Here is a 26067-nt window from a genome sequence, read left to right as displayed (position 1 = left end):
CGTATTATTTTTTCTGAAAAGGGGGTAGTGGACCAAATAAGTTTGAGAATTTCTGCTTTAAACATACCTACCATATATTTTTTTTGGGAATTACTAGTATAGTGGGCATAGCATCTGAAATATATATTTTAACATTATTCTGTCATTTACAAACATTTACCTACTCGTAAATAACATAATTAGCTTGTAAATTTTATCAAAATAAAAATTTCAAATAGACATGACCTGACTAAACATTTAGTTTTTTAAATATTTTGCGATACTCCTCTTTTTCTTTTCTTTTCTTTCGACCATGTCCGATCCTAATAGGATCATATGGGCCTCCACAGAGTAGAGGTTTGTATTGACAGATTTTTTTTTACGAGAAATGTATGTCAGCCACTTGCTCAACCTATTAGGTCCATACCCTGACACACACAAATTGAAAAACAATATGTGTACTTGCCAGACCCAGGATTCGAACCTGGCACCCACGGCGTTATAGTCCAACGCTTAAGCCTCCTCCTACTCGCTACTCTTCAGGTATTTTATCTTCCATGAAATCATTTTTGTAGTTCAGTAGGTACATATTATAGTATCTTCCAGGCATGACACATTGACACTCCTTATTAGATCAATCAGTGTGGTTTTGTATGACCTACGTAATTACATCTTTCTTGATATTCAAGCAATGTGTCATGTCATATTCATTCTATTGCATTAATTTATGCAGAATTATCTGTGCCTAGTAAAACTATCCTTTCCCTCGCATGGAAAGATTATATTATGGAATATATAGGGTGATCAAACGTTTATCATCGTTGACCGCTCTGGTAGGTATATACTATTTAAATATAAGTCATTGATGCATAGCAGGCATATACGACGTGTAATGGATTTTAATCGATCACATCATTGGCCCATACAAAATGTAAAAACCATGTACATTCAGTTGTAATATAATATCATTTCATTGCGATTTTGAAGGGAAAGCATTAGCAATTCCTATTTTTTTTTCCTTGATTCGTATTGCGTCACTCACGGTCAGCATCGGGAGTAAGTGAAAGAAAAGATATAAATCCCCGTGGTTTTCAAATACAATACATATTATTTCGTTAACGTCACCAATATAAGCGATCATTTACTTATAAATTTAATATGTGGCCAGTAAATCTGCTAAGTGAGTTAATATTAGTGTATTAGTTGCAAAGTTGGTTGTCTATACTTAAATTTTTTTTGACACTTAGTATTCATTAATTTTGTTTTACCCATTATTTTTTTTAATTTTTACAATTTTATTTTCACAAATTCTAGCGTTTTTTCCTGCCAAATAGATTGTTTTCGTACCCTGTCTGGCATGTTTTTGTCAACGACAGTTGGCAATACTGATTTGGACAAGTAACACTATTTACTAGCATAATATTATTTTTGTTTTGTATTATTATCTGTTAAAATAATGAATTAAGTCAGGCAATCTTTATTACTTAAATGGCAAACTCGCATCCTATTGAAAATAATGACAGAACACTCCCCACATGCAATCTCAGAAGCCGAATCCTATTTTCGGTATTTTCATATGTTCTTTATAATCTGCAACCCCGACTGTCATCCAATTGTTGACCGACCGAGTCGTGTGCGAAAATTATTACTGTCTCGACCCAACGAAATGATTCCAAATCACATTTCAAGATCAGGAGCGATGGGGCCCAAAAGTTGTGGGGAGTCATCTGATCAGCGAGTCTGCTTGTATACAGAATGAGGAAGCTCGGGACATGGTCTCATAGTCCTCGGAAAAAATCATGATTTTGTTGTTGCTCTGTCTATAATGTTATGAATGATATAGGGGCCTCTTGAAGGTTACGGATTCCACTATCTTAGTTTTTCAAGCAACAAGAGAATATTGTTATCTATAGATTTTAAGAAAAACCTTTTTCCCTATAGTAATGCATTAAAACATCAAATATTTAAATTAAATGAAACGCTTGTTACTGAAATCAAAACAAAATGTCAGTTTACAAGCCTTATTGATGTATTAGGATAACACTATATTATTATTAGACCAATAACAAAATATGTTTTTCTAGTAATTGAATTTATTTTAACCTTTTCTATGCCTCACGATATTACTATGGCAATATCTGACAGGCCACAAAGTTTTAACGACACACGTTTAATGTAGGGCGAAGCTCTTACTAAAATCGCTATAATACCGATAATTTGTGGCTTGGTATTTCATAATTATTCAAACAGAATATGATTGTGTGTTTAATTTTTTAGATTATGCAAATCAAGTGACAGTGGCTAGTAATTTGAGTTTAAAGTCGGACGAGATAACTCGCGAATTTTGTATGTGCTGCCTGTTGATCACGGCCTCATAGAGCGAGAAAACTCGCTGAAGGTATAGAACCGGTTAAGTCATTGCTTTTTAATTTTTAAATTATTAAATAATATATTTTGTGAATCAAAATATTTCTATTTGGAGTTCTCTAAATGTAAGTATACGGAGATAACTGACTTTGCAACTAGTATCCTCAGGTGTTAATTTTATCATTATAGCAAACAAACATTTAAATTTGTTAACGTTACTTATCGACACCAGCACTTGAAGACATAGTACCTTCATAATAATAAAAGAAAAATACGCACACAGTGATAATGAGTTGGTTATGTACGCAGGTACGATGACCTAAATTTCCATTTCAACAAAGCAATAAATTTATTATTCACCATCAGAAACATTGTTTACTGCTTTATCGAACTTTTAATAGACCGATAATTATGTAGTACATGGATAAGTATGTATTATATTAACTATTTTTTTTATTCAACAAATAATTCACAAGATTTAAGAATGTAACATTGTAATAATTATTGAACATACATATTTTTGAAAACACACCTGCATCTCTCGGGTTTTGCACCCATGCACATAGACAAATTGAATTACTATTGGCGATCGGCTTTTGTATTTTTAATTTAAGTATGTATTACTTTAATTACCAACGGACGTCACGGATCACTCCAAGATTTTTTGTTGTAACTTGAACTTGCTAATAATTTTTAATTAACCATTTTTTTTATTCAACGAATGATTCACAAGATTTAAGAATGTCACATTCTAATTATTGAACAAACATAATTTTGATAACCCTTCTGAGAAAATATATTATAACCAATAGAAAAAATTATTATTATATATCATTCATTATATATATTTAGGCTTCGTCTATATTATATAAAAGGTATTTTTAATATCATTGGGATATTCGTTGGGAACATCATTATTTGAAAATAATTTATTTCGCAATCAAATCGTATCCAGCCTCCACAGCTTTATTGGCAGAGGTGTATTAACTATTGCAACACCACTCCGTATAAGTTACGATAACTATTTTTGTTTCACGTAAATCTCTTCATATCACGTGTTTAATTCAATCCGTGGGTTGAGATGTAGCACCTATGTATATTTACAATTTACATCATACACATTAATGTATTTACGCTATAAAGTCACTCACAACATACTATGTAGTTATATTATATTATACTTTCACTGTTTTCTGTTGTAATAATGGTAAGAGAGGCATGTCTATTCAGTAATACATTTAGAACCACAATGTCATCATAGTATAGTGAAACTTCCGATTTTGACTACTTATATTTTTATTATTATTTTATTTGATGTTTGATTCAAAATCATTCAAATTGGTTTAGTATATTATATTTTGGCTTGTTTATATAAAACTCTCAGTATTATATATTAAGTTGAAGGTTTCATCTTGTACATCATCAATGCTACTAAAATAGCTTATTAGGCCATAGATATTTTAGGGCCTCGTTTGTACCTCATATCATCTTCTTTTGTTGTAATCAACACAAAACAACTTAACAGTCAAACCGTAAAAATGATATGATGTAAACAATTATAATGAAAAATGATAATATTTAATTAAATCTGTATTCAGCGACCGATTGCGACTGGCTGAGTGTGTTATCTCATTGTTTTTAAATGAGCGAGTGCGCTTGCATTCAAACTAAAACAGAAAAATACTGTATGCCCACCATGGTTATAGAAAAAGCTTGCCTACCAACTGCGTTGTATAAACTCAGCCTTGTACACTGCAGATGTCTCTAAATAAGAATGGTGCATTCGTCTGTGACTTAAAATTTTAATGATGCTGTGCATTTATGTACATACATACGCAATTGAATTGTGATAAGATAGATTGAATTTTTAATTTGAATTGAATTATGAATATGTATTTCAGACGTAAATTTTGTGAAATAAAAATGTACAATCAGAAATTAAATGGATGCTAAAATAAAACAGGGCTGTAGAAACTACACACAAATAATGGGAAAACGTGAAATCTGGGCACGTAAAACCCACGTTCCACTGTACCTGACCTAAACTTAACTACTTACTTCTATTTTTAAAATAATGACAAATAATGAAAAGCAAAAATGCTATTTATTGATTTTGACTTTATTTTGTGTGATGGTTTTGAAACAAAGTCATTTTTGTCATTTCTACCTTATTTGACAGTTCGATTCAATATTAACCATCCGTTTAATTGTGTTTGCAGTCCTGATCGATATATTAATTAATGTTAATTGCTTTAAGAGTTTGTATTTTATCGTTAATGTTTATTACGACTACCATGCATTAATTAATTCGGAATAGTTTGGTAGAAATATTATAAATTGTAGATAAAGAAAATGTATAACAATTCTGAATGTATAATGCTCGTTTCAGATTCCGAGCGCGCATGCACGTGGTATGCATAACAGAGAAACTGACAGGCGAACTGCGGTGCGATGGATGGCCTGACGTTAAAGTGGCTCTCGCACCAGTCGGCGCTTTAAGAAACAACACTGATGAGGCGCAGCTTCAGGAAGTTATTAGGTAAGAAATTTTTTCGCTTCAATTCTGCAGGCATTACTTTTGTCCTCTCCAAAAAGATAATATTAAATGACAGACATAAAGGTCTTGTTATACATCATCTCTGTTTTGACAAAATTGTGAATATGCCAAGAAAGCGTAACATGATACATTTGCTTTTTGCTAGAACTTGTCGTACACATTCGCTTAAATTTACCATTTAGTTAGACTCTAGCTAGAAATAAAAATAATAAAAACTAAAATTGTGTAATAAAGAACGTCATGTTGAAATATTTTGAGTAAATCCAGAAGCCATCTATGAATTACATTTAGTAATCTTTAATACCTACTTCACTCAGGTGAATGATGTATGTTGAATCCCATTGTGTTCAAGGTATTTTTTGTCTAAGTATGTTTCCATGTTATGTAATATTAATATTTACAAGAAATAATTATTGATGCCATTTCTATATAAAATTCTTTGGATTGTTTTCTAGTGAGGTGGTTGTGGGGGCTCTCCGTAACACCCAAGTGATGTTCAGTTTGGGTCACTATCCGACCTGTCCTCGAATGAGGCGGGTCTCTGAAACTCCGTCCAGGATGCTGCCCATGCATTATGATGCTATGGTGAGTAAATGGTCCTCGGTTACTTTATATTTAAATTATTTTTATAACCCAAATACAAGGTTATCTCCATGAAGGTATCATATACTGTCAAGAGAGAATTATTACAGTATGACTTTTCTTTTTGACACATATATTAGTGCCGCATCGGAAGTGGAGAGTTGGTGTACAGAGATGTATAAAAAGGGGTAGGGGGATTTATGAACTGTGACATGTCAGCCAAATTATAGAAGTCGTACTGAAAGTAAAATTTTTAAATAATGACCCTTAGTCGCTTGTCAAATTAGTGGTTTTGCATGATCTATTCAGGTACTAAAGAGACGGTGGCAAGGCAGATAAAAGAGAACAAAATTATAAATATATTGTATCGTAAATATGTCTCAATAATTTAGGAGAGAAGTGATGACAAGACTGTCCGGCGTGAGCGATTATAGACAATATTTAAGTTAACCCCGTCTATTTCTTGTGCATGGGAAGAATTGTATTTGTGTACTTTCCACCTATAAAATTTTTTAATAGGCGAACGATGTCTTTTGTTGATTTATGAATCAAAAACTTTTGTCATCATTTTCTGACAATTGTATTCATCTGTGTTTACCATTTGTTAATATGGTGTGAGTTGTATCTATACAATTTAACAACATTCCGTAATAATTAAACTTTATTATCAAAATCAGTGTTCGATTAAACGTTTTGTGCGTTACGTGAGGTTGGCATCGTTCATAAATTTGAAACGACAGATCATCCACCTCGTGTGCGTCCGTTGCATTCGGAAAAAGTGTCTGGTGCAGACTTTGGTCTGGCGGTATAATAGGCCCGTATTTCTTCCAAGATGAAATTGTGCTGGACTAATCGTTGATGGCAACCGATTGTACTGTAATTTGGAATTTCTTTTCTCCTCAATTGGAAAGATTGCAGCAAGACAGCTATACATGTCATCTATCCTGGGAGACTAAATTTACAGGGATACCAAAAGCAGTATAGCATTCTTTTTCATAACCATTAAACATATTTTGTCTAGGAACTTTTAAGGCTTCAGTTGAGGCATGGTCTAAAAAGACCGTGGCTAGGCGATGCGCTGATTGTGCAAATGACACGTGCCGAACGAAATATAATTTGTCATAAAAATTAAAAAAAGTCCATTTAATGTTATGTTTATTGTTATATTACTAATAATAATAGTATATTCATTGACATGTTTTCTTTTTTAAGTACATACGTAAAGTTTTTTAGTCATCTTTACACGATTTAAGAATATTTTCATCCGACGCCATGACAAAACAAATCGACGTGCGGACACCTCGACTGTCCATCTCCAATTGGCGACTAGTAAGAAATTCATCACACCTACTGTTGAAAATTATTTGCCGTTTCACTGAAGTACGCTGTTAAGGAAATAATTGTATTCTTATCAATAAAATTAATCATTGTACACTAAAATATTTCTTTTGACTTTAAACGATTATCTCAACATTATTATCATAGATGGGTCAAAATCCGCTTTACACATCAACACCAATTGGCCAGCATGGCTATGACGAGCAACTCCTGGCAGGTGACAAGCGACTCCTCGTGAAGGTGGTGTCTGCGAAGCAGCTGGGCTTGAAAGTGCCCACCGGATGCTCCATGCCGTACTGTGTGGTTGAGATGGATGACCCTCCGCAGAGGAACCAGACCAGCGTCAAGAAAGACACTGAGGCTCCCTTCTGGGACGAGCACTTCCTATTGTAAGTTTAATTACCTGGACATCTTAAAAATATTATCATAAGGTGGTATTGTCTTAAGCCGCATTTAGACCAAGCGAGCGAATGTTTGTTCTTCTCCCACTCTAGCGAAATTCTCTTGACGTAAACGCTTTTTGTTGAGCGAGCATAAGAATTTCGCTGGAGTGGGGGAAGAACAAACATTCGCTCGCTTGGTCTAAATGCGGCTTTATGTATTTATCTTAGTGTCTGATGCATTGTTAAACAGAACGGTCATAATTATGCAGTATGTATGTAAAGCAATGCGTATTTTTGTACTGTGCGATGGTGTCTTGAAAAAATGTGAAATGGAACCGAAGCTTTTGGGGGTGTTAATAATAATGCCTATGCTCTGTCACCATAAAAATATATCAGTTCTTTCAGTTAACACTAAAAATTTGATCTGATAATATATATTATTTATTTTAGCGATCTTTCTCCTCACACCGCCGAGCTCCTGTTTGAAATTTTCGACAAGGGTCCCAGCAGCAGCTCCCCTGTCTTCTTGGGTCTGGGCATAGTGGGAGTGGAAGAACTCCTTGTCAGTCCTTCGCAAAGGCAGCTCATCACTTTACAATCCCGACCCCTGCAAGAGGATCCCGTTTCTGGAGTACTCACTGTTGAGGTGAATACAATGTCACGGCACAACTTTTTTATATCTAAAAAGTTATTTGACATATAAAGTATGAAGGGTTCACTGAAACTTGAACTTTTGAAAATCCCTATGAGATTGAAAGTATTTTTTAGGACCGTGTTGATTGATGCTTTTCATAATTGAGGAACCTGTACCTTATCATAGAAAATACATAATTTTGAAAACTTCAGGAACATAATTATCATAAGAAATCCTAGATTCTACTTTTTATCTAGGATTTTTTTTAATAGGGATGTATGTGAGGGTTTTTAAAATTATGTATTTTTACAACGTTTTTCTTAGGTCGTATTCTTATTTGTCTGGTGGTTGTTTGTCCGGTACAAATCTTGCAATCGATTTTTAACTAACTTCCCAACTAGCTAGACATTTGAAACTTTTAGAATATATCAGAACACGATGCCAATGCATTATTTTAATACTTTTAGCCATCTTTAAGTAGAATTGAATTCATTTTTAGTTAATTCTGTTTTGTATGAAAAGTTATTTCGATACCAATATTGGTTGCTAGGGGTCCTAGCAACTAAATTATTAAATAATATATACATTTCATTATTCAGTATTTCTATCAAGTACAATTTTTTTGATCGTTTAAGCTAGTCAAGTCAAGTTTATATGATTCAACAGAAAATTTAAAAACATTGTATATAAAAAGTTCTTTTTATCGTAATTATCTATAATATGTAAGGTAGGTACAGTTAATATCTTACAGCGTAATATTAAAGAGTAAATTAATTCTTTCAAACGTAACCATTTTCATAATATTATGCAGATATTATTTTTTATTAGGTATACACCTATGTCCTATATGAAAGAAATTCAATTTGAAATTACTGTTTTGTGAAATTGTTGGCACATTGGCCATTTGTCAGTTCTAGGCCTCAATCACTTATGTCACTGTGAATCAGTGGCGAAGGGTGACTTTTGGAAAGAGGTAAGCTGTGGAGATCAGAGAAAAAGAGCACACTTGTCAGGTAACTTACGGGAAATAAGAAGATAATACTTACGATATTACTACTGATGAATAGGTGCACACTAATGACAACGACACACTGGTCATAGGTTTCACCGCTAAATTTGTCAAATTATTTAAATCACTTATGGCAGTAGAATTCCACGCATACTTTCTTTACCAAACAATACACATCGCCAACAAAAAAGTTTGTTTAATGTATAACTGCCAGTTAAAAACAAATATTTATCATTTATAAATTGTTGTGAAAATGTCTAATATAAGTTTTTTTGCTGTATTCAAATCTAAATGAACCCTTGGAAGGTCAAGCTTTGATAATTTTTAAATGCAATCGTTCGCACATTTTCTACCGGGACACTACACGATTTAATAAATACTTATATATTTAAAGCACTGGCGAATGATTTCGGTACAATATGAGATAATTTATCCACATTCACAGTAACACAATGAATTTTGTATTATAAAATAAACCTTTACCACCGCTTTGACATGTCAAAATGACATAAACTGTGAATAGCATGTTATGTTTGTCTATGACTGAAGTAACCTAAATAATAATCGCGAATTAATACAGTATTTATTTTTAATAACAATTTATAAATTATATGTGATCGAACACAATAGTTATTATTTTTTTTAATTATCCTTATTATTTATTATTTGCTTTTAAAGATAAGCAAAGACAATAAACAAATCAACATTTCAAAGAATAAGCTTGTCTGTTAACGCTTCTGAGTCTCGAACAAAAACCCAGACATGCATGAAGTTGGCAACTGAATTTCGGTAGAAAATTCGGCTTGGATTATCGTTGAAATAATTCTAAAAATAGCACTCACGATGGACGTTCCGTCATTTATTTTTGATTCGAAACATGACTAAATTAAAAGCTCTACTTATAAATAACGACGATAGATGGCAATCAATATTTTTATTATAACCTACAATGTCCTACAATATAGATATTTATTTATATAAATTAAATACTTGAAAATAGAAGGTAAGCTTTAAATAATCGCTTAGTATGGAGCCTTCGCCACTGCTGTGAATACATTACCACCTTATTTTCCAGTTCCTCTTCATCGAAGGCGCTGATATACCCCTGCTGGAAGGACGTCCCTTCAAATTGAAGGAGACTCTGAAAACCGTCTCACCCACAGGACACACAACCACTACAACTAGGACGATGTTCAAACAAAACGGTTTGTCTTGATCTTTGTAGAACGTTTTCAGTGAATATACGTGCTTCACCTGTTGGGCATCGTCACTTTTTACTTTTGACATTATTTTTCATCTGAACACAAATGTTATCTGATCAAGAAGTCTTATTTTACCGCCAGTAATCAATTTCAACTGTTCGTCATGGCATTCTCTCGTCTACTAAAAGATGACAAACAGATCCTGTACTTATCCCTGTCCTGTGTTAATTACCAGCCAATTTATAAGACTGTGTAGTCGAGAAAACCTCCCAATGCTTTACTACAAATACAAATTTATTTATTTTACATATCGTCGTCAACATTGCAAGAACACATAACTTGATATTTTGGTAAAATTAACTTTTCTTATTTTTTGCAATCTCTTGTATCATTGGCACATTTTTGTATTAACACACATGTTTATTTTCAACACGGAATGCATTTATTCATATTTGCAATACCAAGTGATGTTTTTTATTTTATAGCAATATCACGCAAGTTCGCAGATCGCTATGGCGGTGACAGTGTGCTGACTATATTTCTCAGTTTTATATTTTTTTAGAAAACTCGTTTTTTGTCTCCTGTAAAATTTGCGAAATTGAAGATAGGTGTTCTTGCTGTTTGACGACGATAGGTATATGATGAATATGACAAATTACAAATTTAAAGCGTGATATAAAAAATAAGTGTTCCCAATACAGAGTAATTAATATATTTTTAATATATAAACTATTTTTTTTATTCAACGAATAGGACACAGGATTTCAGAATGTAACATTCTATATTATATTGAATATCCATAATTTGAAAACATCTCATGTATAGACACTAGAAAAAATCATTTTGTAGAAAAAAAATATGACACCCGACGGGACTTGAACCTGTATCTGTTGGATTCGCGCCAGTATGATTTTCTAATTAAACTATGGGTATCTTAGTTAATTACGATAATTTTAACTAGCCGTTGTTACATGAAATGTTTATCGAATTGCATTATAATGTAGGGACAGGAACACAAGTCAATACTATCAAAAATAGCTTAATTTCCATTTACACCGCGTATAAGTCAGTGGCTTAATTCTTATTATTAAACTGAAGTATGTAAGCATACCTAAGAGAAATTCAGTCAGATAGAGCAACAGATAATATCCATACAACCTAAAGAGTCCGTACCTGTTTGTATTCCAGATGTGGCCATGAATGGGACATCACAATTGACTGAATCTGCACTCCGAGAGTTGGACAGGAGTCCGAGCACGGCCACCAACAAATCCACATTAATCATACATAGCGTACAGAGGGTATGTCAATCCAACACTTTTATTTTGCTTGCTGTTTGACAAATTCTAATAATAATGTAGCGATTGCCATATTGTCGTATTGTTGTGATTTTATAGGTTTGTTCCCGCATATGGATAGTAAGCTGATGTTCAGCGCATGCACATTTCCAGTTTGTGTACTTTGCACACAAATCAAACCTGATCAATCCACACCAAATGGTGTGAAATGATCAAAGATCGACTCATTCTTGCTCAAGCTTGCAATAAAATAATTACATGCTACAATTTACAGTGCGGTTTGAGATCCAAATTGGTTCAAACCATTTGTATGTGGGAATAAGCCTTCGAGATGTAGACTGTTATTAAAAATATCTTTCACATTCAGTTATGTGACAATTCTATTGATGAGTATATGTCAATTTTCAATTGATTGTAATTCTCAAATTTTTTGATAGAGACAAATTTTAACAGCCCCAGTGTAGATGTATTAGGCCTCATACGCACTGTCAACTCATCTCCAGCTACCATCGCTGGTGTGCATAAATTTTCATTTCCTTTTTTGTGCCCCATGATTGCTGTCAACTTGGTTGCCATTGACCTATTGTCAGCGTGTAAGGGACCTTATTGCTTTGTTTTTTTATAATATAATGTATTAATCCAATGTTTTGTTTTTTTGTTGTTTTGTTACGCTGCTAACACCCGGATTGAAAATTGATGTTTTTTAGACGCCAAAACAAACCAAGGTACCAATTTGTTTTTCTTCAATAACTAGTTAATTAACGATAATTACAATTATTTACATGTACATGTATATACTTTTTAGTATTATTTTGTAATAATTGAAAGATGACCATCAATTTATTAATTATGCAGATGCATCTTGCATAATGTGAAATTTGTGCACATATCTGTACAATATTAATACAAAATGTAATACGATTAAAATATCATAAAGATATTAATTTAAAGCAGGAAGTATTGGTTTCGCTTGGTCTAGAGTAGTTAGAACTGATTTGTGTATCTTTGATTTTAATAGATTTTTGTTATCGTGTTCGTGTATTGTTTCTAATGGCATTTGTTTTGTATTTTTCCCGCCTTTCTCTGACATGCATGCTCGCAATTCGAAAATGGAACGCTCTCTCAATGTTGCCGTACTTCAAAAACATCGTGGACTCCAAACTACTCTGTGTCGTAAAAACTCTGAAAACATCGACACATACCGACGTCAAATGAATTTTTGAATTGCTAATTTGTAATTTATTTGGAACCTTCATCACTGAATCAAAAAAAAATTATGATACTTGAATAATAATGCTCATTTTTCTTCGGTCTTTTTTAAATATCAACATTAATGTAACAATTTTGTTGAAATGAAAAGGTAGAATTAACTGATTCCGGTGAATTTATTGAAGTAGAACAGAATAGATCGAGTATCTATGAAGATGTGATTGATGAAATAGACAATACGAAAATCGATGAGGCCCTTTGCAAACTTGCCGAAGAGGAATTGACGTCTACCCCTCTGACCAGGGGTGAAGAGAAGCGAGTGACTGTTAACACAGACAAAAATAAAATCCTCGAAGAAACGCCAAACGGCGGAAGTGTGGGAATGGATTCCGTACCTGGTGAGAAGCTGCCCATTGCTGGAGAAAAAGAGGCAAGTTGTATATAAATGTAAATCCACTCACCGTGCCCCAAATATTTTTTTACTTCCCTTTATTAAAAATATCTATTTTATATAATTTAAAAATAAGGAAAGTTTTAAGCCAACTTTACATGCTTGTGAACCAAAAATCACTGGGTGTCTTTCGCAACAGTCGGATGTGTTGGTTACCCATATAATATCATGATCGTTTACATTTCTTTTTGTTTATAGCAAACTTGAATAGTGATACTTGATTTTAAAAAATCTGCTTCTTCTGGTATTGATTTTTTGAGTTGAGTATTTATTTTTTTGTTGTTTTGTTGATAGCCCGGCGATGTACACCATAATCCGGTTCCAGAAATGAACGGTCAGCCTCCCGAAAGAATACCACGGCAGAAAAAGAGAAGAGACTTCTTCGGAACCATCAAAAGAAGGTAGAGAGACAGCATACTAATGAATTGTAATATTGTTCAATTCAACCCATTTATGTGTAATATTCGTGAATATATAACAAAACGTTCATAAAACCTGCATTTGAGCAATGGAGTGTTGAAAAATTGACCTTGTTTAGGTTTAGATATTGCGTCATAGATATTCTTGAATTAGATCGAATTCTACGTAGGAACGGCTATATGAAGGAAGAAAAACCGAGCAATTCAGTTGTATTAAAAACTGTTATAATATATTTTTTAATACGTCGTTACCTACTAATTATTATTGTTAACTGACCCTATCGGCAGTGACATGCTATGCCGGTAAGCAGGTTGTGCATTGTTTGGCACAAGACATTTGACAGTTGACAGTTAACAAAATAAAAGAAAACATTCTAAGAGGGTGGCAGACTAAGGAAGGAAACGAATAATACAAGTTTTGATGGTAGATTACGTAAATATAACAATATTTCACCGGCGGCGGCGCTAGTGTCCTTGTTTTTAAATTTAAATAATTAATTTTAAAGATTTATGCATATATTTATTTAAGATATCAACACTGATATTACAGTAGGTTGTGAATTTAGATAACATATTATTTTGACACTGAAATAGTAAGGAGTAGCACTTTGAGTCTGATTATGGTTGACTCTCTGCTTAGGTATGTCTCTGCCTACTGCTTAGTATGGCCATTTTGTAATTTATCACCCTGGACCTTAATGTGTGTTGGCCAAGTAGGGGTTCCGCGAGATTTTCAAAATGTCTCAAGGGTTCCGCCAAACAAAATAAGTTGGGAATCACTGCTCTAAGATGACAAAATGAATGGTGTGGTAAATTGTTTTGAGGATTGTAAATATGATTTATTTCATGTTTCCCATGTATAATCTGATATTCATTACTTTATTTTGTATGGAGACAACCATTCAGTTCTTACATGGATATCTCATCCATTGAATGATCTTAAAATACATAAAGTTACAATGTAGTATTTTGTTGTCAGATTGAATCGATCACGGACGCGCGCCAAGTCAGTAGATGTCCAGGACAGCGGTAGCGAAGACCAACCCCCCCACGCCAGAAGTATAAGCGCCGATAGAAATAACCTCTCAGGTGAGATCTCACGAGTCATTTATATCACGAGCTTGCTTTAAGGAGAATTTTTACATTTCAAATTGCATGGCTTTATTAACGTTTTGGGATGTTTCATAGTCATCTGAGCATCATCCCCTCATAAATAAGTTTGATTGTTGTTTTGCAGAAAATTCTCTGTCCGTACCATCCCCAACAAGAATAGCAAACACAAGCGGCCTTTCCTCAACCAATTCGCCAGCACAATCTGGTGACGAGTCCAGAACATCAAGAAGGTACACATAAACATTATATTTTATTAATTAGTCTTACTTTGACAGATTTAGACGGAGACTGAATATATGAAAATGAAACGACTTATGGGATAATGCAGGGGTAGGGAACCTGCGGTCTTTTAAATGAATCAAAATTGCCATTTTTTCCAAGATACGAGGGTGGGTCAATAATTCCTTAGAAAAAAGCATTAAAACAGTTTTTATTTTTGTATTTTTTTTTATTTCTCAACATAATCTCCTTGGAGCTCAATACACTTGGTTAGACGTTTCTCAATTTTTTTTAAACCGTCAGAAAAATAAGTTTTCGGAAGGTCCTCAAAATAAGCATTTGTTCGATCGATGACTTCTTCATTTGAAAAAAAACGTTGCCACTTAGCCATTTTTTTATGTTTGGGAAAAGGAAAAAGTCACTGGGGGCTAAATCTGGCGAATACGGTGGGTGGTCGACCAATTCGAACTTCAATTCTTCAATTTTAGCCATTGATCGTAAACATGTGTGAACACGGGCATTGTCCTGATGAAAGAGGATTTTTTTCCTGTTTAAATGAGGCCGTTTTTCTTCAATTTTGTTTTTTAGCTGGTCCAATAAAGATGCATAATAATCCCCTGTTATTGTTTTTCCTTTTTCCAAATAGTCAACGAAAATAATTCCACGTGCATCCCAAAATAGAGTAGCCATAACCTTACCAGCTGATTTTACGGTTTTCGCCTTCTTTGGACATGGTTCGCCTTTCGCAATCCACTGCTTTGACTGTTCTTTCGTCTCGGGAGTATAGTGGTGTATCCATGTTTCATCTACAGTCACAAAGCGACGAAAAAATTCATCCGGATTGCGTTGCATGAGCGACAACAGGGCTTTAGAGGCCACCACCCTATTGCGTTTATTGTCGACTGTGAGCAAACGCGGCACCCATCTTGCAGAAATTTTTTTCATGCCTAATTTGTCATGTAAAATAGAAATGACGCTACCTTTTGAGATCCCTGTAACCTCAATTATCTCATTCAACTTTAATCTTCGGTCACTTAACACCATATCGTGGATTTTATTGATCATTTCTGGTGTAGTCACCTCTACAGGACGTCCTGAGCGTGGTTCATCCTTTGTTGATGTACGAACACGTTTAAATTCATTTAACCAGTTATAAATAGTTGCAAGTGAAGGAGCAGATGTGCCGTGAACTAAATCCAACTCATTTTTTATTTCCTTTGCTGTTAACCCTTTTATATTAAAATGTTTAATAACAGCTCTAAACTCAATTTTCTCCATTTTTGTAAACTAGCAAATTTTTTTTTTAAATGTACGAGAAACACACAACAACCCGACCAATCTGATTGAAACTTCGCAGCATACTGAATCGGTAGTGCCGCTGCATGAAAACAAACCGCTTACAGTACTAGTCGCGCCACCTGTCGGCTTTTCTAAGGACTTATTGACCCACCCTCGTAGTTCATAGTAATTAGGTTTTTATAAGATAATGTATATTTTGAAGTGCACCCAATTGAAGTATCTTGAATGCTGTCTCATTGGAGTACAATAGGAAAAGATTCCCCACCCCTCAACTGGCGTTAAAAATAACTGCAAATCATTTTGCATTGTGAATTCATTTGTAGTAAACTTTACACTGTCTTTTTTGTCTGGCTATATACGAGGTCTGTGTTTTAACCAACGAATAAAAAAAGAAAGGAAGGAACATACTGATTCATTGCCATCTAAAAATGGGCAACCAAATTCACCATTTTGGAAAGCGACGATTTTGCGTAAACAAATATCACGTGGTCTGTACGTGTGCGTATAAACTTTGTATGTGTTTGTAATTTTGTGTATAACGCAAAGTCAACCATATTTGCCGGCCTTTCTGATTGCCGTGATTTATACATATGCCCATTCCTCCTTTTTTTAGTCGTAGGTTTTAATGCATCTATTCTTTCAAAATAATTTTCTGTGACTACCAATTGTACCACATGAAATATACCAAAAATGGTTGTTGGTCTATTGCTCAACCTATCACGACCAGTGGCGCACCCAGGATTTAATATTGGGGGGGGCCCAAGGAAGAGAATGTAAATTAGTGCTATAGGATCTTTTTCTTCTTCACAGCCTAATTTCTCGTTTATCGGTCTTTTGTCTATTGCACTCGGTGTAACTACACCATGGTCCCCACATTCTGAAACGGGCCCTCAGGCTAGGATATTTGGCGGCCCCCTACCTACCGCTAAGATTAAAGGCAGTGTGAAACACTACATTAACGTTTTTCAAATTGTGTTTTAGTTCAAATTAAGGTTAGGTACTTATACAGTGAATTATTGGCGATTTTTAATACATTTACTTTAATAATGGAGCTGTCGAGTATCGACACATAATAATAAAAATATATTGAACAGTTATATAAGTAATTGAAAATGTTCACGGCCACGAAGTATAATAGCGCCGCAGTCGACTTTTTTTTACTATTAAAGCTAATTGATGATGTGTGTTTATCTCACTTATCTGGTCAACCCGACACGCCGGGCCCTCCGCAGCCCGGGCCCCCAGGCTAGAGCCCTGTCAGCCCTCCCAGCCATGACCTACACCACTCCGGTATTCGGGTGGACACCGAAAATATTTTGACAGTTCCATTAGGGATTGGGTTTCTAAAAAAACCTGACATTAGTGTTTCGAAATTTTTGTGTTAGAAATTAAAATCTAAGAAATTTTTCTAAAAAGGATGCTGGAGAATTATTACAAATCATTTTTTTGCCGTGTTTTTATTTGTCTAAGCCCAAAGGTATAGTTTATTGGCTTTCAATTTCAATGTTTAAAATCATTCTGATAATTTTCATTTTTGGGGGGTGCCAGGGCCCCTTGGCTCCCCCCCTGGGTGCGCCACTGATCACGACCATGCTATGTCTAAATACATTGAAACAATGACATGTGACTCTTGTCAGACCCGAAACGCTAAACGGAGATCCACTTAATCATTATTGAGTGGACGTAATGACATGGATATAGCAGTCCCATCCTTTGCCTTATAATTTTTGTATTGATGACTATCACCAAAGTTTGAAGAAAAAATCTGTTAAACTGTACGAAAATTGAACACAAAAATACTTGGGCCGGAACCATCTGGGTGCTTCCATTGTAGTGTGCTTCTCTGTGCAGGTCTTCAATAAGTGAAATGTCTGGAATATCAGGAGCATCGACTCGAACCTACCTCCACGAGGCGTCCACTCTGGTGCTAGAGACTGTGGACAATGGCGTCCGTAAACATTTCCTCGTGCCTTTATCCATTGCACAGCGCTCCAGGTGGCGGAGAAAGGGAACCAAACTGCACATCTTCAACGATCATACCTTCGTTGCCAAGCATCTCGCTGGGTAAGCTTTAATTTTTTTTGTCTACAATAGTCCGTGAAGGTTTTATGCACGGCTGGAATTTTTTACTCCATCATAATGTAATATTATAATACTACTTTTATATATTGAATATTGTGGGTATTCTGCGAATAAGCATTAAGTAAAAAATACTAGTTTTGAGATAATCGAGTTTGAAAGTTTGGACGATCTTAACTTTTTTTATATATATAAAAGGCAAATTCCTTTCTGCGATATTGCTTTGAGTATGACTTAGTGCAGTTTCGCACGCAGAATTTTGTGAATATAGCCTGAGAATGAGAGAAGCAAATGCACTAAGTCCATTTAGTGCTTTTTCTCTGAATAGATGTATGTCTTTTTGACTTATAACATAAATTATCTTCGCCAGTTTTGTAGATATGACTGTGTGTGTTTTTGTAGACTATAGAGCGTACTCTTAATAAGATTACCTCATCATTAAGTCAAAACAGCAAAATTTTGACTTAGTGCTTTTTCGCAGAATACCCACGATATATTATAAAGCGCCGGCTAGACGGCAGCGACTTGCCTGCGCTGTATAGTTTGTGCAAAAAATATGAAACACTTAGCGCTTTTCGGTTTGCGCGAGTTACAGTATTCCCGTCCATACACACGGGCTTCCCTGATACAAACCAGTTTCCGGAGGTAAGCTTTTGGTAAAGCATGAACGTCTAGCCGGCGTTTAGACTGTAATATTGAACATACAATCAATGCAGGTGACATATACATATAGGTACATCTCCTTATACATATGTCTGTTTCAGAGGTGTTTCCATATTTTGTATTTCATGTTATATTAAACTGTTTTCTATGGCGTTAATTTCAGTGGAATCGTGTGTGAAGTCTGCCACAAGAACATCGCAAGAAGAATCGGGAAACAGGTATGTAATAATTACGTAATTTGTATATGGATTGTATTAATTAAACTGGTGATTATAATGGTTTGAAAACATTTTTGTTAATTCAACAATATTTAAATTATTCATGTCAATATAACTAAAGCTATGTCTGCCGCTTGTATAATTACAGGCTGCCAGAATATTCCCGTAAAGATATTACGGAAAAGCTTAGAATGAAGTAGGAAAGACAATGGGTTTAAAAGTTTGAGATTATTAGCTTTCAGTAGCCCCATGTGCGAAGCATCAGTCTGGCCAGTTTATGAGTTCCGTAGTTAAGTGAGCTGTTATATCAGAAATATATATCCATTGAGTGTTAAGATCAAATTCATGTCTAAACACTTGCATAATATAAACCAACGGATTACAAGGGACAAAAGATAATAGGTAGGCAAGCAAATTAGAAATACAATCATATCGTATACATTTTTAGATTTATTTATCCAGAAATCAAATACATCTGGAGACTAGCAGAATATATTTAAAATATTTATGTATTAGTGTTTTCACGTATATTTAAGCATTTAGTAGCGAATGAATTGATTTTGTTACAGGGCTACGAGTGCCGCGATTGCCTGATGAAATGTCACAAACACTGCCACGTTCGAGTGCTCAACACCTGTCAAAGCTCCACAATACACACTATAGAACTGTAAGTAACCGGTAGACAATTATTTATGAATTGAAATCACTGAAACGGACAGAGCCATGTCCCGATGCAACCTCACGTTTAAAATTATTCTCTGCGACATTATTAGGAAAACAATATGTGTTCGTCTCACCCTACCTTATGCTAAGACTACTATTGAATATTCGGCTGCAGTTTTGTATAATAATTCATCAATAGAATCGAAAATGGCATTTTAGAATAATAAGGTGATATTAGTCTTAATTATCTAACAAGTTTTCTTTCCATATTGTTTCCTGACAATTTTTGATAGTGTCGCAATCATACCACTCAGCATTACATGGTGACACGCTTTAATATGTATGTTTTGTTGTCAAAACAAAACAATATAACGAAAATGATTGTCAGCATTTCCTCAATCATAACTTGATCAGTAAGGTCTGTTATGATTTGTTAATTGCGACTATGTCTCTTTTAATATATGGACTGCTTTAGTATAAACAGGACGGATAATCCATAAATCCTCACTCACTCATTGAGTCTGTCACTCGAAATAGTCAACCATCATTCCACTCAAGTCCAGTCTCTCAGTTCATTAATATAATCAATCTCTCGATCACATTGATCTCATCAGTACATCCGTACTCACGATTATAACCTCATGCTGTCATCTTGGTGACCACGACGTGATATCACCATAACGCCAAAATAGAAAATAAAGTAGAATTTTCTTGTATAAATACCTATTGCATAATTTTTACATTGGTTCAATTTTGCTTACCCAATCAAATAATTATCAGCGGTATCGTAATCCAGTACGTAATGTACTGGGCTTTCATCCGGTGGCTGCGGGTTCAATTCTCGGTGAGGTTACAATATATTTATATGATTTTCTCAAAACCTGGGTGTTTGTGATTGGTTCTCTTCTATTACTAATTAAAGTACTGTTTCACTACACTACTGTCATTGGGTATAATGTCCTGTTGTAGTATTAAAAAGAATATATATATATATTGTATATATATTTAATCTATCACCATTATCTGACATTTAAAATTTGCAATCTATTTTTATAGAAACCGCATACAAATGGTGTTTTGAAAATTAATATTTATCGACTGAGGGTATTTGATGGAATTTGAATTTAAATTCTAATTGCTTTAAGTTGTGTAGTATTCCATTTGAGTTTTTTTTGTGGTCCAGGTTTCATCTTTCAAAGTTATCAGGCACTATACACACTCACCGACTGTAAATGCACACTGATAACTGACGAATATGCAAGTGTGCATTTGTCATTGATGAGTCTGCAATAGTGCTGGAAGATATCGAATGGCGAATCCCAGGTTGCAAAAAAAATCTGAAATGGAATGGTACAAAACATGAATCAATTAGAATTTGAACAGTGTTTTGATGGGTGAATTAAAAAGTGCTGGAGTTTTCTGATTAATTTTAATATTCTCAGTTCAAAATAAAATCATATTTCAACTTTTCAATTGTTACTGACAAGTCTACAAAAAGATTATAAATCACATTTTGGTAATTAAAAGATACTTAGTAATATGTATTTATTTTGTATCAAACTTTAAAAAATTTTGGAAGGAATTCAAGTCAGAAGTTTGCCATGTGGCCAGGGAATTGACGTAAGATATGCTGTAAATAATGTGATTGGGTCGAGCACATTCTCGGCAGAAAAAAGGCTATGAATTATCTCTTATTATCATGGAAATAGCTTTTGTAAAAATGAAATGCTTTGTGCGAGGTTTATTTAAATGGATATCAATAAATGCGTATCTATAAATCGTTTTTTAATTGTAGAAGTATTAGATTTTTTAAATATTATGTTGGGATATTCTTACACCTTGTACACACATCACTAGGCTAGACTGTCACACGATGCATGATACGTGATACATATACGCATGGCTCACTTCGAGGCGACCCTACATACGATATCCAATTCAATACAAAAACATTGTGTAGCATGCATCGTGAAAGGCGGCAGCTCTTATGCGTGTACCTATGAGGTTTGACACGAGTTGCAGCTGAATATTCAATGTTTGAAGAAGATATGACACGATTCATTCAAAAATATATTTGTGACACAAATACAAGCATGGGTATCTGGCCGCATGAAAGGTAGGATCATTACCAATGAATCCGGCTTACAAGTTTTTGTTATTATTGGCAACAAATACAATGTTTTTATTATTATTATTATAATGTGCTAATTTATTTAAAATCTAATATTAGCATAGCAGCGCTTTCATTATTAGAATATTAAAATGTTTTCCTATGACAATTAAATATTGTTACATACATAGATAACTGGACAAAAGTCATTGCAGGATTTAAAAAAAAAACATGTGTAAATCATTTTGTTTCATAGTGTACACTTGTACAGAGCATTGTGTACAATAATATTATTCAATCTAACCTAAAATGTTTCCTTAACAAGAGACAATACATAATATATTTATAAAATAGTACATAATTAAAATGTTGAATACGGAACCTACATATTAACTTATTAGGCACATATTTATAAATATTATTTTTTGGAACTAAAAAGCCATGTGAATATGTTTCAAATAAAATATATTATTATATATTCTATTTCCTAGATATAAATGTATTCAATTTTGTAGATTAGTGTAATATTACTTTGATGAGGTGTTACACCAATGATGGTCCTTGCGTTATTCAGAATCTGATGTGTCAAATTTGATGCAGAATTTGTTACCAAAACTCACTGTCATATTCCAACCATCGTCTGGTACAACTCTCGAAGTCTGAAGAAATTTACAGTCATTCTGCCATCATAAATAAACTTCAAAATGTCTATGTAATTTTAATAAAATACACCTTTTCCGTTTTTCTTTAATGCTCAATTTATTACATATTATAATTAATTTTATGCCTATAATAATGTTTTATGAAAACTGAAATAGGTACCTACAGGACACAAATTATTGCTTGATTGAAACGAAGCTTCCATTTTTCATCATCCAAAATTAATTTTGTAGTCTATGGCTAAATACAATACTTGGGCTAGGATGTTTATAATGTCTAATAGTGCTCACGATAGACGTAAAAATTCTACTACTTTTATTGAGTGTTGCCCAAAAAGCTCATGTCCTCAGCCGCTTTGTGCATTGCAATTTAAGTTGCAGAAATATAGCTAAGTGGTAGATATCTGCTTATCATCGGCTTGTTGATGACAATGCGTAACTCATACTTCTTTTAAACGGATTTATTTGATAAATTTAATGTGCAATGTTTAACTTTATCGTTCCCATTAGTATTTATTATAAAGTTTGCTACTCTTTCTCTTGCTTGGATATTATGATCTCAAACAATGGGATTTATCCTGTTTTATTATAGTAATTTTACTAGCATTTTTAATGATACAGTGATGAGTTATGTGTTGTTTGAAAAATGCCAATGTAACGTCATAATCTACAGAAATTAATCAAACTCATCAAATTTAATACATATTGAAAGGCCCTCTATTCGTTGTTTTATTTACTTTTCAATCAGACAGTTCCTAAAATTAAATGTTATATATTATGTAATAACATAACAAAACAAATGGATGTAATTTGTTGTTGTTTACTTAACGAAATACTGTTATGTAAAAGTATAATATTATCCGATGTAGAGGGGCTTTAATAAAAATTTCTACAAATAATATTATGTAGACATCCTTGCCCTGTAGATTGCCATGGAACAATAAACAAAACATGGAAATCGCACTGGTTCTTTCTCATTTAAAAGAAGCATCGAAGAGTGTGTGAGAAGAGAAAAAATGTATTATAAAAATATTATGTACATTCACATAAAGAATTATTGATAATTCACAATACATATAGTTTTTAATACACACTGTATCGGCGAACCTACTCGGTGTCTAAATGCCGCGTTATTTCCACATCAGGTTATTGGATGATTTTACACGTTTCTTTCTCATTTAATCTTTAATAGTGGGTTCCTTTCTTATACATAAATTTATTTATTTATTTATTATATTGGCTCTTCAATCCGGTGAGGGTCATAACACATTTTTTTCAACAAGAGAATGGTTGTTAGCTATTTTCTCAACCTGATGGGTCAATGCACTGAATTCAAACACACACTGAAAATGGAATAAGTGAATTTATTCTGTCACTCATCCTCTCGATTATATTATAATTTTCAGTTTGTTAACATTTCCAATGCTCAGCATTGTTTGCTTGGAACATAACTCAATCAGTAATAGTTTTTTTTTAAGCATCAGTTCTATTCACATAACCACAGCGCACATTCAGAAATATTTATTTGTCAAGAGAAAATAGCACAATATGCCAATGTAGGTAGAGTGTTTAGTCTAGCTATAAATCTAATAGATTCAGTCATAAATCTATTGTCGCTTTTTAGATCAGTGTGTGTTTCTTTTAAGCACCATCTGGTTGTGCAATAATCATGTTACATACATATTAGAAAAAAAACTATTCAGTAAGTACTTGAACCACATTCACTGTAGCAGTCTCTCTCGCCATACCTTGTTGCTTCAACCGAATTCCACTTGGCCACCGCCTTCCATTGCGTTCTTTGTTCCATGCCGATCACATTATCTCATCATATTATATTTGATTGCGTGGCTTTCGCCACAACCGTATAATATTTGATTATCATATCTACTTTGGCTTGCCAGGTCTTTTTCCGACTATTCTTTTGGGACGACAAGGTATTGTTTTATGATTTCACTAAGAAGAAACAATTTTTTTTAATGTTTCGGTGGTTATTATAATTAAGGTTAACTGCCAGCAGCGATCGATGAATTAAAAATTTAATGTTTTTTGTAGTCGAACGGTATACTATTTTATTGTCACTCTGGTATTTAAACTTTTTCATATTCTCCGCCTAGGTATATAATATGCATTGATGGTTCCAAATTAAAATATTCTACGTTGCGTGTCACCTACTTGTGATTGAGTAGGTATGCCAAAATTAACTGTGTACTTTTACTAAATTGGTTTTACGTGGTTTATTTTTGTTCTTAAATCTTTTAACTTAGAACTTTTTATCTTGGAAGCCATCTTTACATAAATTTATCATAATATCCCAAATAATATTTCTAATAATCAAGTACAAAAATAAAAGATTCTAATAATAAAAATTATATGATTATATCTTTACATTAAAAATATTAATTGGGATGAACTATTTTTTACTAGAATATCATGATGCTTTATGTTATGCTTGATCGATGCTAATTTAATTAATTTCAATCTGTAGTTTGTGTTTGTACACTGGTTTATTTTGTTTGTGTCAATATATTAATATATTATGTCATGATATAAATTATAACAATTAGCTTAGTATAGGATAAATTATTATTGGTAATGAATAAAGAATATTATTAATTATTGTCATTAACACAAAAGTTGGACTCTATTATATATCGAAACATCAAAATATTGTGTGTCTTAGAACTTGTCTACATTAGAAGTTAGGAAGAAAATTCAGCTACCCAGACCTCAATTTTAAACTATTATTTCTATTGATTACGTAACGTGCATGGATTTGCTGCTGATAGTACGTCCACGGTGGCCGCGCGGCATAAGCGTTGGACTATCATGCCGTGGGTCCCAGGTTCGAATCCTGGGTCTGGCAAGTACACATATTGTTTTTCAATATGTGTGTGGGTCAGGGTATGGACCTAATAGGTTGAGCAAGTGGCTAACATCCATTTCTCGTAAAAACAAAATCTGTTAATACAAACCTCTACTCTGTGGAGGCCCATATGATCCCATTAGAATCGGACATGGTCGAAGAAGTATGTATTATCGTGACCATAACAAAAAAATTCACATGTTAACATGTACTATCATGCAAATCGCAAGATTGCATGCATGAATCAAAAATGTTCATAAGCTTCTGAATTTTAATGCGACAATTGGACCGTGCAAAATCTGCGCCTGCGCAGTAGAACGATAGTAGCAAATCTGCTGGTAAAAAAACCAACTACACTACGCAGAGATTCATTTTGAGGTTTACTGATTTTTACGACCTGTCAAATAGTACCATAAAATGACAACATCGCGTCTCGCTTACTCTTGAAGAATGAGATTGGCGAGACAAGCAGCACTTTTATGTGTAAACAGTTACTATTGCGATAGTTTAAAATACACGCTATTGGTGCAAGTAAATCCATGCATGTGTACAGGCAGAGAGATTATTTAGTGTACCTACCTATAAAAAAGGATTAATAACTCTACAATCAACTATGTTTCTCTAAATCTAAATTTTCAGATCCTTTTGATTATTTCGAAATATGTAATAACTAAATGTTCTGGTGGTAGAGCGCAAAAATCTTTTGTTACTAAATAAATAATATTAAATATCACGAATATAGTCAAGCATTTT

The 26067-nt window shown here is 33.7% G+C and overlaps 1 protein-coding gene across 5 annotated transcripts in view; it reads left to right on the top strand.

Moving 5' to 3' along the window:
- The window catches only part of LOC147066928 (uncharacterized), a 95474-nt gene that overhangs the window by 65903 nt on the left and 3504 nt on the right, over positions 1–26067 (top strand). For 2 of the 5 annotated variants that reach the window (XM_085954706.1, XM_085954705.1), the window contains exons 4-17: positions 4736–4885; positions 5359–5488; positions 6971–7212; positions 7657–7852; positions 9925–10054; positions 11240–11352; positions 12057–12074; positions 12710–12988; positions 13304–13410; positions 14408–14517; positions 14666–14771; positions 17911–18123; positions 18965–19019; positions 19589–19686. In XM_085954706.1, the coding sequence (XP_085810832.1) occupies positions 4736–4885; positions 5359–5488; positions 6971–7212; positions 7657–7852; positions 9925–10054; positions 11240–11352; positions 12057–12074; positions 12710–12988; positions 13304–13410; positions 14408–14517; positions 14666–14771; positions 17911–18123; positions 18965–19019; positions 19589–19686 (1947 nt within the window). The remainder of the gene's footprint in view (positions 1–4735; positions 4886–5358; positions 5489–6970; positions 7213–7656; positions 7853–9924; positions 10055–11239; positions 11353–12056; positions 12075–12709; positions 12989–13303; positions 13411–14407; positions 14518–14665; positions 14772–17910; positions 18124–18964; positions 19020–19588; positions 19687–26067) is intronic. The other 3 variants (XM_085954708.1, XM_085954707.1, XM_085954709.1) reach the window with 2 other exon arrangements.

This window comes from Rhyacophila brunnea, unplaced genomic scaffold (genome assembly GCF_057557595.1).
Source record: "Rhyacophila brunnea isolate RB1 unplaced genomic scaffold, BYU_Rbru_1.0 scaffold_4, whole genome shotgun sequence".
In the NCBI taxonomy this organism is placed as follows: Eukaryota; Metazoa; Arthropoda; class Insecta; order Trichoptera; family Rhyacophilidae; genus Rhyacophila; species Rhyacophila brunnea.
Note: the sequence above shows the minus strand (reverse complement) of the source record. Positions and strands in the feature narration are given on the sequence as shown.